General features: G+C 38.4%; 1 protein-coding gene across 1 annotated transcript; it reads right to left on the bottom strand.

Annotated features, from left to right (window-relative positions):
- Positions 1-279: 279 nt before the first annotated feature.
- Smp_040990 (hypothetical protein) lies at positions 280-849 on the bottom strand. The gene is made up of 2 exons (XM_018794460.1): positions 744-849; positions 280-702 (listed from the first exon to the last, which is right to left on the bottom strand). The coding sequence occupies exons 1-2, from the start codon at positions 824-826 to the stop codon at positions 426-428; spliced, it is 360 nt and encodes a 119-aa protein (XP_018648871.1). The 5' UTR covers positions 827-849; the 3' UTR covers positions 280-425.
- Positions 850-15881: the final 15032 nt, after the last annotated feature.

Genomic DNA, 15881 nt, shown 5'->3' with positions numbered 1-15881 from the left:
ACCTACGTTTGAATTGAACAGTGTTCGACAGATATTAAGACTAAATCCAAACCAATATCAAAACATGTTAAGACAGTTTAGTAATGGGAATACAATAATATCTCAACAACACATGACATACGCGACATGATGAAAGAGGAAATTAGATAATGTTCTGCGTTAGTATATCGAACACTTAATATGATTCCCATTTATATTTGTGAAAAGTGACGTTTTGCTAACATTTATATATCTCGATATGATGCTTAGTCCTGAATTAAATAAACGACCACTCAAAAAGAATGGTTGTCTTTATAAAGTCAAAAAATCAGTTACAAAAAAATATTTGTATGATCATCATTCGTTTAGTTGTACAGATATGTAAAACATTAGCCGTCAGCATAACAAGACATACAATAAGTGTGAACAATATGTATCAGCGAATACTAGGAGCTTGAATGCAAAATACTAGCCAAATGAAGCCAAGTGAGAGATAATGGTATAGGATCTGAGAATCTTGGTGGTGTGGACAAATTCCATAGGATTATTTTATCGAGCTTAGCCCCAAATTTTATTGGTTCTGTTCCAACGTCTGACACGACACTACTATGGTGAACAACCACTGGTGAGTAATTGTTAGGGAAACTGAGTTGAACCCCTCGTAATGGTCTACCACGGAAATTTGAAAGTAGTACATGATTACTTAATGCACCAGGTTCATCGCTGAAATAGGAAACGACAAGTGTTATACAAATACAAATTACTTCAAAGTTTCAGAACACTGAAGTTCGGAATTTACTTTCATCCCGTTTGCTTCAATTTTACAAGGCATCCAATGCGCGATCATTGTTAAGGTAGATTTAAAAGACCTAAATAAATGAGAAGGCAGTAGTTTAGGCTTCTATTAAAGAAACGAATCCATCATGATAATTAAAATAGGTGAGTTTTCACATTAGTTTAGGTATATTTAACACGCAAGCTGTGTTTATGAACTAATATATATAGAAGGCTTACATATGTAAGTCTTCTCTAAATAGCTTTTGAGTTTACAACTAATGCTATAAAAAATCAGCTCAGATCAGAGAATTATAGGTCGTAAAAGTGGGAACCTTAGTGATATATTGCGAAGGTTATTAGTAATTGCAATGTCAAATAACTAACTAGTTCCTTGTCGTAATTAGCAGGACTTACTGGTGATTAGGAAAACCGAACCCATATTCTACGCCCTTGCAAAATTATGTACTTTTGTTAAAGTAACAAAAAGGCCGAGAAGGGCCAAACAATAGCTGCAAACTAGCTCGTCAGAACGGTTTTTTGAGTTGTAACATTAATAGGTACAAGTGTGGTCGTCAAATTTTCTTCCAACGTTCAGTCGCTACACTACTGAAGTACATTGCAAGAATATCGGGTTTTCTCATATTTGAGTCGTGTTTTGCTGCAGTAAATTCGCAAAATCAATGAGAAAAGCGTTAATTTAGCTTTCACTGTTTTGTAGTGTACAATTTGGCGCTTTTGTTGCGTCGTAACTTAACCTGGTATACCAATTACCCTAAGGAACCTCACTGTCCTTGTTTAAAATTTGTTGAAGTCCACAAAACAGCGTATTGAGGACAAATTAACAGTCAAAGATACTCTGAGTTGTATAACAGAAAACGTATGGATAGCTTTCTAGCTTACTCAATGCAATTCTGAAAAACGACAAATCAGCCGTAAAACAAACTATTAACCTTCATTATCAGCATCAAATTCAATAACCAAATGAAATAGCAGCTGATAGGATGTACCTATAAGTGTTTTACTTTCTAACCCTTCTAGAATTTCATCTAATTATTTGGTGTTAACAAACTGCAGGCACCAAATAAACGGATTCAAAAACTTTAATTAGTAATATGAGACCCGATAAAACCCAATCACAACGTTCACAATACCATTAGCAAATCACTATTTACACATAATGAAATAACTGATAAGCACTTTTTAGATATTACCTGTCAACATGCATCAAACTTTGTTTATGATTTGGTCAGTGATTTCGAATTCTGTTGAAATTTATTTGTTAACCCTATAACAGACATCAAAACTAGTATTAGCCACGAGATGTTTTAGTTACCATACTCAAAACAAACACGCATCGCTTCACTTATGAAGAATATTTGGCTAATTTATGTAGCACTCAGTAATGTTATACACAATTCCTGAAAATGTTCAGAAAGCAAACAGAAAAGGCCATCAAAGTCAAATGCTACTCATATAATCTTTCTTTCTCAGATACCTTGCGTAATAATATACCAGTCCGGGCGAAAACGATAATACTTATAATGAACAGAACTGTTTACGGCCGTATATTAGTAAGTTATATAATATTCATAAAAAGATCAACGCCCAATTGCTTAAATCTACAATTTATAAACAACTACCAACAACCATGTTCATTACTACCATAACTAAGGAGGTGATTCATATGTAAATGATTTTAGAGCTTATTTTTGCTTGAAACTCTGGTTTCGGTTTATTTTTTAATTGATAAGTGGTGAATTTCACTTGCTTGAGTTTGCATTGTTACAAATAACTAAAGTAGGATTGCTAAACATTCACTCAGGTTGTGAGCAACAAATACGTCAAGCTGCTAATAAGCTGGAATAAACGCTATGCAACAAGCATAAAAATTACGAAAATTGACGTGTGAAGGAAAAATGCTGTGAACAACTTATAAATAACGACATCAATAATCCTCGACAACATGTAACATGTGAGTGAGAACCAGTGGCATGACTTTTCGACAACGCCTATATCGAAAAACTAATACAGGTTGAACTGAGATTCAAATACACACCGAAACTAGGATCGCGCACTTCACTTGACCTTCCTTTTCAATCTTTAAAACTATCCCAAGTAGTAACAGAGAAGTTGCATTGGTTAATGGGAGAGAGTTCTTGTGTGACAACAGATAAAGTTCTTGTTACAGTCCCTCAAGAATGTGGAATAATTGAAATATTGAGGACCCGGTCATGCATCCGTACTAGATCACGTTACAGAACGGCGTGGGAAACATCTCCTACGATCATTAGCCAGATTAGAACAGTCACTCCTCGATATATTGATAACAAATCAAATATATCTTCCAACCTTCTGACTTATGATTTTACTGGGTGGGCGCGATTCGATTATAGGTGTTACTGGTAAACAGTTGCCAAACAACAATACTGATGGTATCTTCAATATCAGCCAATAATTAAAGTGCTAACCTCGATTCAAATATGGCTTGCCAGAAATGGGGAACTGTTTGTCCATTGAGATTCATGCCTAAACTGTAGTATTTGGATCTTGATTGCGGAGAAAATAATCCTTTTGACATTTCTCCCAGAAACTGGGGACAGAACAATATAGTTAATGCCAAAAGTGATCAAGGAGTGAAAATCAGTAATCCTACGATCTACCTACAGAACTGAAGTGCTCCTTGAGCTTGCTTTTAAAAATATCAGCAGAGACTGTTTTATTAATGTACATTTACACATCCTTGACTCAAACGGCAGGAACGTTTGTACTGTTTTTGTGCTAGCACTGTCGTGTTCTGTCTTTGAGGAATATCCTGTTAGGTGTGATGTACCACGAAAACGAAGCGGTGGGCTACTTAAGTCCGGAAAACTATGAAAAAAGTGTTAGACTATGAACAGACCCTCCTATATTTTAATAACTGTAAGTTGAAAGCTTTTGAGAAATGTGAGTAGGATTTAAATTCTAGTCTGTGTACCTTTTTACTTGCACTATTTTGGAAATGTTCCTTTTGAAGATAGGAATTTTTCATGAGTTCTTGGGTAGTAAATGAAAACAGTGACAGTGAAGAACTTAAAGAGTCCTATCCCAGTATTTTAAGGAACAGAGTGTATGTAGCACATTAGTGGTACTGGTTCTCAACCATACTGTCCTTCAAGCCCAGCATACAATAATTGAGAATAATTACACTCAGTTTTATCGCCACAAAAAGGATCAGAGATGGTGAACGCGGGATTACTTGATCAGTATGGCATAGCTCGAGCATGCAAACGTGGTTACACTATGTAACCAAAGATCCTACAATTATATGTAGTTTGGCAACGCCTTTACCAGTAACACCTTCGTAATGCAAGTGTGCCAGCCCAGTTAAGTCTGAAATCAGATGTAAAGAGGTTCGAAGTTATATCTGAAGGACTATCGATATCTTAGGCAGTGTTTGATCTAAACTGACTAACGAATGTATGAGATACATAGCAGGGCATACCCACTCGTGATATGGTATGGGAGCGTTACCGAGCGCCTTCAGCTAGATGTATCCATTAAAAGTAATCAGGTCAGCGTCAAATGCCGAAGGCTAGTAGAACTGTTAATTTTGGGATTTGTTTACCGCTACACAACTTATTGCTTTCCATATCATACACATTATCCTATCCTCAATTCACACGTGTTTCTCTCAAGTTCGAATCATGATATTAATGACTTTCACAATAAGACTAGTCATAGTATATGCAGTGGAGTGACTTCCAAATAAGGTCTTATAGATTGGGTATTCACATCATGACAATTCCACAATTTTGAGTTAACTCTATTATTCTAGTAGTAGGGATAAATGCACTTAATACTGACCCAGACAATAATCTTATCACACGTTATCCAGATGCGAGACACCATTCTATGTGAGCTGGATGTTAACGGTTATAGTGACGTAGTTCTCATTCAGTAATTTCTAGCATCTTGAGGATAGCCACTGTCAAAATTTTAATATTCACGTGGAGTTCTGCTATGGATAGGTCTTTCTTCTCTTCGGACTTCGTGTCACGCAAGTGATACTGTGGGAGGACAGCTCTTCCTGATTCCATAATACTTGCGAAGAGATAAAGAGAGTCATATGGTTCTTGCCGATTCAAATAGTGTCGGACGTAGCGTGGAAGACCTTGAATCTGTTCTCCTTCAGCGACAGCTTCAACCACAGTGGTCTCAAACCATGACTTTAAGATGGCATAAGAACTGGGATGTTGATATTTTTATTTAGTGCGTCCTCTTGAAAAGGCTTTTTGATTATTAAGCCTTGTGATCAGGACAGACTATTAATCGTCTTGTGTATTGAATTGGAGCACGGTTGCGTATCGATGGAACCGAAATTTAGATCTCAGAATCTTTTGGGAACTGAGGAAAGGATCAAAAAACATAAATCTCGGAGTAGAATCTCACCAGAATTTGTAGTGTGCCTCACAATGTAATGTTCTGGTTGAGGAAACACTAGCATAAGGTCACCACAATCATGTTACGGAGGTCAGGATTTCGCTGCCACAAAACTGTCTATCGCTCCACGCGACAAGTTATGACTGTTTTTCTGGTTTTCACTCCAAGGTGAATCTGATATTTTATCATTAATGACTAATTTCTTAACAAAGACACATCTGACACTGAAATTTACAGCAAAAGATGTCTTATTCGCCTAAAAAAAGACAGCGTTACTTATTTATGATGTCTGATTCTTAAACTCACATTAAACAGACATCTTTTCTGGAATCCAGAATCTTGGTTTAAATATACCTTTCACGTAAGCGCATAAAAAGCACAAAAAACCAGGGGAACATGCTGCTCTCCCTGTTGTACCTAATTGCGAAACCTCTATACCCTGCTAGAAAAGCCCCAAAGTAAGAATGCGGATTATAATATTCACTCCATATTGTATGGTGGCGTTACGTATAGTGACAACAAAGTCATCCATGATCAATCGAGTGGTCAGCAAAAAATGTGAATATATCTCGTTCCCAGATATGGATATCAGTTGCACCTGTCAAAGTAATTCTAATAGTATTTACTTTGATTTCAATAATATCGACACTAACATCAAAACACATAATCCCGACACCATTTCAAATCTCTAAGACCCCGCCAATTCTTTATAAAATGGTTAGGTTGGGCATGCTGACGTCATTAATGAGAATCTCTGCACTATTCTTGGAGGCCGCAGCACTCCCTGAAACCTTATATGTAACGTATGTTGGACCCAAAACACAAATTTGAACCTAAAACCCTAGTCAAAACTATTGACCGGCAAATGTAACCCTAGTTATATTACGCATTATGGAAAAAAGATTAGATATCGAATATTTGGTCATCTACTTGGGGGAGGCCCAATCGGAACCTCACAGAGCAGCTTCATCACACCAACGAGGTCCTGAACTACATAGCTGATGGATTTTCTTAATGAGGTTTTTCGCATCCCTGACCTAAATTAACTGATGATATCAATTTATCTTCTGATAAGACACCTCATAACCCCCCATATAACGGGTCCAAGTCCATCAAAATTGACAACAGCATTGTGATAGATTAAATCTTTTCTCTAACAGATCACAAATAACGAAAATTCACTTAGCAACACTTACATCTCAACCAATAATCACTGGTGCTATACAAGGCATTGTTTTCGGCTAACTGCTTCTAACTGCTTCAATTGTTCAGTGTAAACATACTCAGTTACAGTATGTTCGGGTCCAAGTAATGTGTGGTTAGGAGACACTATCTAGTGGAGGTAAACTCAGAGATGCTACGTGAACTAAGCGTATTGTAGGCCAGAATCAGGGCAATGTTTACGTCCGTGATGTCAATGAATTTGTTGTGAATTACCGTAACTTTAGTTAAAAATTAGATGATCCTATGAAATTTACTATGATTGAAAATTTTATTATCCTATTAGACTACGTCGCACCAGACACGTGCACTGCATGCTGTAATGATACACCAGGTTCTAAAAAACCTAATAATAGTCGTGGTTCCTTTAAAGTATTCAATCAGTGAATAATGAAGAAAGGTTTGAGGCTAATTATGTTTCCGGTAATTGTACTCGCAACCATATATTGATGCCTGAATGACTGTTTTCTTCGGTCTTGAAGCAATATCGTTCATGAGTGTTAGGGAAGTCTCAATAATTTCCGGTTTATTTGTTGGGTTTTTAGGCCTAATTATCTATATCAGGCTATTTTGAATAAAGCGTTTGTTCAGATCAAACATTAATTACGACAACTCAGTTTAGCATTCTTGTCTGTAGTATAATTCGGTTTACTCAAAAATAATAATTATACTTGAAGGGAGTTTAAACAATTTCCTCAACGTTAACATTGTCGGCTGAATCATCGGTTGGCTTTGTCGTTACTTTTCTAAAAAAGGCAGTGTACTGTCCTAGGAGATAAGCGTCCCGTGTCTTAATCAAAATGAGGTTAGCTACGGATCAACATTAAAGTATTTTCTGACTACTGGAAATGTCATTTGCGATTCTTATCACAATGGAACTACCCGTAAAATACTGAAGTAAGAGCAGCCTCTCTTGAGTTTTTTTGAAAGCTGGCTGAATGTTTACTTTAGTTTCGCAATCAATTCCATAAAGCATAGGTTACTTGTCTTATCCTTTAGTATCAGAAAAAAACAAGGACTATGGTTGTAAGTGGAATCCTCACATGAATGCTGATTCGATATACATTTATTGTACCCTATGATGTGCGAGCATTGCCTCGAGTGCACCTATGATGAAGTAGGCACAGTACACTGATCTACGCTCTCAATAGGCTTCTGTATAAACGCACGGCGACATTCTGGCCAAACATGTCACACTCCCTCTTATCGTCGTCATAGCAGATAGGTATGTATTTACCGTATCAAGAAAAGCGTTTTAATTTTTGCAGCAGAACACAAAGAGACTAAAAATAGGAATGAAATATTAATATACAGCAGATATACATGAAGCACCAAAAATGTTAGTTTGGCAGGATTATCCGGTTTGACTTTAACGTCAGCCTGAAAAGAAAAAATAAACTTTCTGTGTGGGAGATCATTATATTGTTACGGTGAATGTTATCGAAACCAGCAATGCTCCAGAACATGCTAATCACTTAAATTACATGAACGTCACCCTGGAATATAATTCAGAGGTCGTCAATCGTGGAAATGCCGTCAGTTTATGATTCTTTCAAGGAAAAGACGATACGACATAATTTTCTCTATTGTTTAGATATGGGAAAGCCGAAACATTCTGGTCTTAATTTTCACTGGCGACCCAAGTCTATTTCCTGAAGCACCCTTAACTAAGACAAAGATCACATAAACATACCCATGAAGTCCAGCAACTGTAAATAAGGGAATGCCTTACATGCTATTTGGCACGTTTAAAATACACGGTGTGTGAAAATCCCGTTGTTTGCTTCTAATATAGGATCATGAGTACCGTCCACAAAGAACACTAGTGATGGCACGCTATTTTCTTACGTACATCGTATTATTTGTTTTACAGTCTCTACAAACTAGAAGCTCATTTTACGCAGTCGACCTAAGAGAGGCATTAAGTCCTTCAATGAAACAAACAAACGCTTGTGAATACTTTTTTTATGTTCGCCATATGTTTATCCTTCACACAAATTTGCCGAAGAACCTTTGTGGAATAATTTATGTGACACTTGTTCATGCGAATTTTCAACATGGATATTTATCCAGATTTACAATATGGCCATTGAAATCTGCAACCCGGTTGCGTTTGCACTTCATCCGGTTAATATTGTTGCACACGCTAACAAGTCTACTATATATACTAATCATGATTCTCGAAGCTGAGCACAAGAATAATGAGAAGATGGACATTCAACATTTAACAATTGAAGAAGGTCGGCAATGGTGAACGTGGGAAGAATCGATGTGACGACATACTTTGACTAAGCCTTGCAGGCGCGGTCACTCTAGTGTAGCCCATTAAATATATCATTCTATCCATAGCCATAATGTATTCGTCTTTCACAGATATGATGCATCCTGTACTAATCATCACAAACGTTTCTGTGAGACTAGTGCTAATCAGGATAACTCAGAATTCGCCGAAAAACGAAATCACAGGTGATATTAGAAAGGAAGAATACTTTCCACTTCATTCTGCTAGTACTGTATACATAATCGACAAAATCAACTTCAAGAAAATGTTCTTACATTTTCACTTGATCATGTGTGCTGAATGCTATCCTTATAACTTAGTTGGCATCCATTGCACACGATTCAGTTACTTTTAAACTATTAAGTAAGGTTGGCAGCACATCATTGAAACTACTACAACCTAACAAACTACAGATCTGTGCAACTATTACATCTGTAAGGTTTTTGTTTTGTATTATTATTCTTTCGTAATTCTTGATAAATTGTGAGCGAAAATTAGGGAAGGAAATGCAGAACGTTAGAAATTCCCAGGTAGTAGCAGTATTGATTTCAATGACAAAAACACGCTGATATATGATATCTAGAAGAAAATACTCAGAACAAAACCTATCAACAATTCGTAACAAAAACAAGTAGACAGCCCGAAAACAATACGCTAACTTGAAACAAAATAAATTCAGCATGACGAAAGTTGTATAAAAAATATTACTACCTACAAACAGAGTGCTACGTGAGTTACGAAATTCCAAGACACCAAAAATTACGTGCTGCAATGACACTGAAAAGCCAGTAGTAAAGCACAGAGGACAAAACAAGAAGACCGTCATTTTTGCAAAGGTGAAGGAAGTAACAATTCTCGCCTATTTTTAGTTGGTCTCTAGATAGCCTGTCAAAATTACGAACTGGGGAGGAGCTGTTTTCAGCGTAAGATTAGAATAGAATTTCAACCCTTTGACGCAATATAACTTTGCAGTAGATTCCCGCAGATTTCAACAATCTAGTCTTGATTCTCATATTTCAAAATGACGTTCGTCAATAGGTTTTTCAGAAATTTCATATTTCACAGTGTATAGAGGTCATCGGATAGACGTTTACTGCCAGGGTAGTAAGTTTTTATCTCTTTAGATGGAGTTTTGTTCTCTGAGTAGGACGGTTTGGTCGTGGAGCTTTCATCGTCCTTCCAAACGACATCATCTGCACAAACTTCGGGTAAAAGTGAAGTGTTTGACGATGAAAGCTTCACGACTAAACCATCTACCTCAGAGAACAAAAGTCCATCAAAATCATCCACCTGAGCCACAAATCTTCTCCACCATCTCAAAATTTTTTTACGTTAAATGGTTTTTTCTCGGCTTCACATTTCGAGAAATATCATCAGATTAACTTCAAGCTCCTGAAGACCGAAGTGTTTGCAGCATGATTCAGATTATGAATTCAACATAAGAACCGTTAGCCAGGATTTTAATTTATATGTAACGATTTGGTTATTTAAGTTCTCCACGATCTAAAACCATATACTAACAGAAAAGGAAATACCTTTGTAGCGAACTTTGAAATAATGATACCAAAGACATTTTTTGATTAATTGAACAGAGCAGATATATAAGCTTTGCCATTTTTTCGTTACCTCCTAGAGAATGGAAGAACTAAATTTCCCCACTTTCTTCACGAGCATCGGGTTACTTTATAGAATATTCATAGATAAACCACAGAATGAATCCAACGACAAAGTCACTAAATCACTGTACATAACCTTTCTGAATATAAAAGTGAATTTTAAAAGATAAATCTAGAGCTTTGATAAGACACAATCAAGGACTCGAACTCTCAGTACACAACATAAATTTGTATTATTTTATTATTTTACGTATAAACACAACATAAATTTTTTACTGTACAATAAATGTACAGATTATTTAACATAAAACTCCGCCTGTAGCTCCTCCGGGGGCTACTGCCGTTCCGAAGCCCGGGAAAAGGAGGAGGGTTGGGCATGGGGTTAGCGACCCCATCCTGTAGAAAACCAACTCGCTATTCAAACCATTTAGACTCTGCCCTGGGAGTAGAAGGAATAATTATGACGTCTCATGATAAAAGCCGAGTTCCTTCGGAAGTCATGGGGCCGATGCACCTTCTTACAACCAGAGCGACAGTTTTTATAGGTACATGGAATGTCTGGACAATGTGGGAGACCGGAAGAGTCTTCCAAATTGCTGCAGAAATGAGAAAATACAACCTGGAGGTGCTTGGAATCAGTGAAACACATTAGACGCATGTTGGAAAACAACGACTGTCTTCAGGGTAACTTCTGTTATACTCTAGTCGTGAAGAAGAAAACGCCCCACATACACAAGGAGTTGCATTGATGCTGTCCAGAAAAGCACAAAATGCACTTGTTGTATGGGAATCTCATGGACCAAGGATCATCAAAGCCTCCTTCAAAACAAAGAGAGAGAGCACTATATTTCCACACAAATGCATTCACAAAACCACGTGGACTTCACCGGACCACACTATCCAGAACCAAATCGACCATATCTGCATCAATAAAACTTCAGGAGGACGATGGAGGATGTGAGAACCAGGAGAGGAGCTGATATAGCATCAGATCAGATGAAATTAATACTTAGGAAACCCTAAACAACGGGGCAGACAACATCATAAATGTTTAAAAGTGCTTTCCTTCGGGATACTAACAAACTCAACAAATTCAACATAGCCCTCAGCAACAGGTTCCAGGCCCTTCATGATCTACTCAATGGAAAGGGAACTACTATGGAGTGCAACTGGGAAGGGATAAAAGGAGCAATCAATCCAACATTTCAGGAGGTTCTGGGCCACAAGAGGCATCATCACAAGGAATGGATCACTGTTGGTACATTGGTTAAGATTGAAGAAAGGAGGAACAAGAAGGCAGCAATCAATGCCAGCCTAAAAACAGCAGGAAAAGCCAAGGCACAAGCCGAATACACATAAGTAAACAAGCAAGTGAAGAGGAGCATCACAACCGACAAACGTAAACATGTGTAAGATTTAGCAGCGACGGCGGAAAAGGCTGCAAGAGGAGGGAACATGAGACAACTGTATGGAACAACAGAGAAAATCGCTGGAAATTACCGTAAACCAGAACCACTAGTGAAAAGCAGAGAGGTCAAGGTGATCAACAACCTTGAAAACAATGAAACGGGTGGGTAGAACACTTCAAAGAACTCTTGAATCGCCCAACTCTACTGAGCACACCCAACATCGAAGTAGTACCCACAGACCTCCAAATCGTTGTCGGCTCACCAAAATTTGAAGAAATCAGCATGGCCAACAGAAAAATCAAGAGCGGCAAAGCAGTGGGACCAGACAGCATTCAAGCAGAAGCACTGAAAGCAGATAAAGCAGTAAATGCAAGGATATTCCACATTCTCTTCAACAAGATTTGGGATGAAGACCAGGTACCAACAAACTGCAAAGAAAGACATCTGATCAAAATACCAAATAAAGGTGATCTCAGCAGGTTTGATATATGGGCATCACTCTTCTCTCAATACCAGCAAAAGTCTTCAACAGGGTATTGTTAAACAGAAGAAAGGACTCCGAGAACGCCAAACTTCAAGACAAACAAGATGCATTCAGTGTGTGGTTGTGTACTGACCAAATCGCAACACCACGGATCATTGTAGAACAATCAGTTGAATAGAATTCATCACTCTACATCAACTTCACTGACTATGAGAAAGCATTTGATAGCATAGACAGGACAACACTATGGAGGCTTCTTCGACACAATGGCGTACTTGAGAAGATGGTAAATTTCATACGTAATTCCTATGGTGGGTTAAAATGCCAAATCGTCTATGTAGGACAACTCACTGACTCGTTCGACGTAAAGGCCAGTATCAGGCAAGGTTCCTTACTCTCACTTTTTCTCTTTCTCCTGGTGACCGACTGGATCATGAGGACGTCAAAATGTGTAGGGAAGCACGGGATACAGTGAACAGGCAGGATGCAGCTGGACGATTTAGACTTCGTAGATGATCTGGCTCTTCTATCACAAACGCAACAACAAATGCAGGAGAAAACGACCAGTGGAGGATGTAGAAACCTTTACATATCTGGGCAGCATCATTGATGAACACGGTGGATCAGATGCAGATGTGAAGGCGCGGATCGGCTAAGTAACAGCAGCATACCCGCAACTGAAGAACATCTGAAACTCAAAATAATTGTTAACCAACACCAAAGTCAGAATTTTCAATAGAAATGTCAAGACAGTTCTACAATGTGGGGCGGAAACTTGGAGAACTACGAAAACCATCATCCAGAAGATACAGGTGTTTATTAACAGTCGTCTACGCTAAATACTTCGGATTCGTTGACTAAACACTATCAGCAACAGCCTACTGTGGGAAACAACAAACCAGATTCCATTTTGCGGAGGAAGAAATCAGGAAGAAGCGCTGGAAGTGGATAAGACTCACATTGAGGAAAGCACCCAAATGCGTCACAAGGCAAGCCCTCACATGGAATCCTGAAGGTTAAGGAGAAGAGGAAGACCGAAGAACACATTACGTCGAGAAATGGAGTAAGTAGGTAAGTATTTGCCGTAAAGAGAGTAAGACCATGAATCAGAGAGACTCAAAACTTCTTAAGCACCTCTTGATCACTATTTTAGGTTCATTTCCAAAGAAAACCGTAGCGAATACTTAGAAGTTAGAAATTCATTATAGCAGGTTGAACTAGCTGTTACTGAAGTCACAACCTGGTATTCTCTACTTTACGAAATAATCCGAAAGAGGCTCTTCGGTTTTACAAAGGGTATGTTCTCATATGTTTAGAACGAGCTCGCATAATAATTTAATAACATCACTTCTATCTTAACGCCTGCAGTTTGAAAAGTTTCGGCAAAAACTTTTGCGTATGGCTTTGTCAACAGTGCTGTTCAGATGCAAACACCTTGCTTACCGAGGCGATCTCAAAAGTAAATGCTGCAAAGAAGTGTTTTGGCAAGCGTGGTCTGGACACATCAAATAGTATTCACTCTGTTGACGGGAGAATTGGTGTGAAGTAAAGTCAGGTGAGTTCAAAAAGTGCTGACTCACATCGACCAAAGGAGGAAAGACAACCTTCAAAGAGGTCTGTCTTAACTAAAATCTTAAGAAAATAAGTTTCTTCTGTCTCCTGTCTTCTAAATGGTATTCAGCGGGAAACAAATAGAAACCGCAATCTCAAGGCTCGATCGGTTTCTAGCGGGAGACATAACCTAACTTCCCAAGTCGTCGACAACCCTCCGTAATCATAAAGTACTCCAACCAACGTTGACGAATGGATACAAGTTGTAGGCAAGAAACGACATGACGATATAGAAGAGAATCTTGCCCTCACAAAAGTAGTCGAGAAATTGAAGAGCGATCACAGGGACAGGTCAGTTGCTTTCCAAAGAATAAAGGAAAAGGAACCGAAAACTCATTTTGAACGTGACATTGTGCTGATAAAACAGCTACTTAACCAACTTATGCCTCAAAATATCTCCGAAGTTACCCTGCTAAAAGTGTATAGACTAGGTAGTCTAGCGAATTTGAAGCCTAATTAATCCAAACTGCTTAAAGTAGTATTCAAATCTCCTAAAGAAACACTTAATCTCACGGAGTGGACATAAATAAAATGGTTAAGAGGATTTTCTCCGTAAGGAATTGCCGCTGGCAGACCGTGTGAAAAGACAGGACGACGAAAAAAACTACAACTGAGGTTAGACGCTGGCGAAAAAGACCTAAAAAGTTTAGACTTTCGGGTTGTGAGGCTTCGACAGAGAATGGTACTGAAGCCACTAAGGGTGCAGCACGAAGCTATTTAAATAGGCTTCGGATCTGTTACACTAATGCGCGAATCGTACTCAATAAGCGGTCTGAACTAGGTGTACAGATTGATTCTACAAAGCCAGACACAATCTCAGTCACAGAAACTTGGCTGATACAGTCTATAAATAGGATGGAACCTGATCTCGAGTGTTTTCCATTGGTAAGGGCAGACAGAATACAAAGGAGTAAAGGAGTAGAGTATCTCTATTCATCAGGAATGCTATCCCATCCGCCATTATCGACACTGTATCCTATGAGAGTGGGACGCGTGAATAAGTTATTTACTGCTTGAAATGAAAGGGACAAGAGCTACTGATTGGTTTGGTCTATCCGAGTCCAAGCTGTGAGGTAAATAGGGTCCTGCTAAGCAGTCTCAATACTTGGACACAAAGAGGTCGACGTCTAATCCAAGGGGACTTTAATGTACCCGTGGTAGAGTGGGAAAATCTGCGAACTGAATCGTTAGGTAATTCCTTCGAACAAGATCTAGTTGATGCAGTTATCACATGTGCCCTGGTGCAACATGTGAAAGAAGGGACTACGTACAACCCGGGTTCTAAATCATCCTTAATAGATCTTATATTGACTTACTACGACAATGACGTTGCGAACCTGGATTACATGCCACCCCTAGGCAAAAGTGATCATGTAGTTTTAACCTTTGACTTCCATGTAACTGTAGATCACAAGCACGCCTCAGCTCATTCGAGACCTAACGTCTGAAAAGCAAATATACAAGACATCATGTACTCAACATTGTCAGTAGATTGGACAATAGAACCAGAGTCCTCAAATGAAATGGCTTGGTACGTATTTCGAAATTTATACTTAAAAGTTACAGCACCCCATATCTTTCGAACTACACCAAGGGGGCCGAGAAACCCTCCAGCATGTTTCAGTAGGGAGGTTCGCATCCCTCTCTATAAGAGAAGAAAAATGTAGGATAGATTGAGATTAGGGCAAAAAGAAGAGGAAATATTCCTGCACTATGGGGATACAGTACTGCCTCATCATTAGTAGAGGACGACTTTGGCAAAGCTCAAGTATTCGCAGACTAATTTATTATTGTATATACCATAGAATCACCTTTCTTGCCAGTCCATGCAATCCCCCCCCACAAAAACGCTCGACTACGTGACCATCGGAGAACTCGAAATCTCTGGTAAGTAAGCTTGACATAGGTAAATCCACGGAGCCCGACGAATTGCATCTTAGGATACAATAGGAACTACCGACCCGTTAGCCTAACTAGTGTGGTTGTTAAAATCTTAAAAAAGTTTATTCTGAAGGAGCTGTTTAAGTACCTCGATGAAAATCGGATCCTTTTGAAGAAGCAGCATGGTTGTAGGATAGGTTATT

Source organism: Schistosoma mansoni, chromosome 1 (genome assembly GCF_000237925.1).
Source record: "Schistosoma mansoni strain Puerto Rico chromosome 1, complete genome".
Taxonomy (NCBI): Eukaryota; Metazoa; Platyhelminthes; class Trematoda; order Strigeidida; family Schistosomatidae; genus Schistosoma; species Schistosoma mansoni.
Note: the sequence above shows the minus strand (reverse complement) of the source record. Positions and strands in the feature narration are given on the sequence as shown.

Excerpts from the sequence above, each read along its gene's own strand:
- Smp_040990 (XM_018794460.1), bottom strand. The coding sequence starts at position 826 with ATGATCGCGCATTGGATGCCTTGTAAAATTGAAGCAAACGGGATGAAA. Across the intron at positions 703-743 it reads CAGTGTTCTGAAACTTTGAA|CGATGAACCTGGTGCATTAA; the intron begins GTAATTTGTATT and ends TTCCTATTTCAG.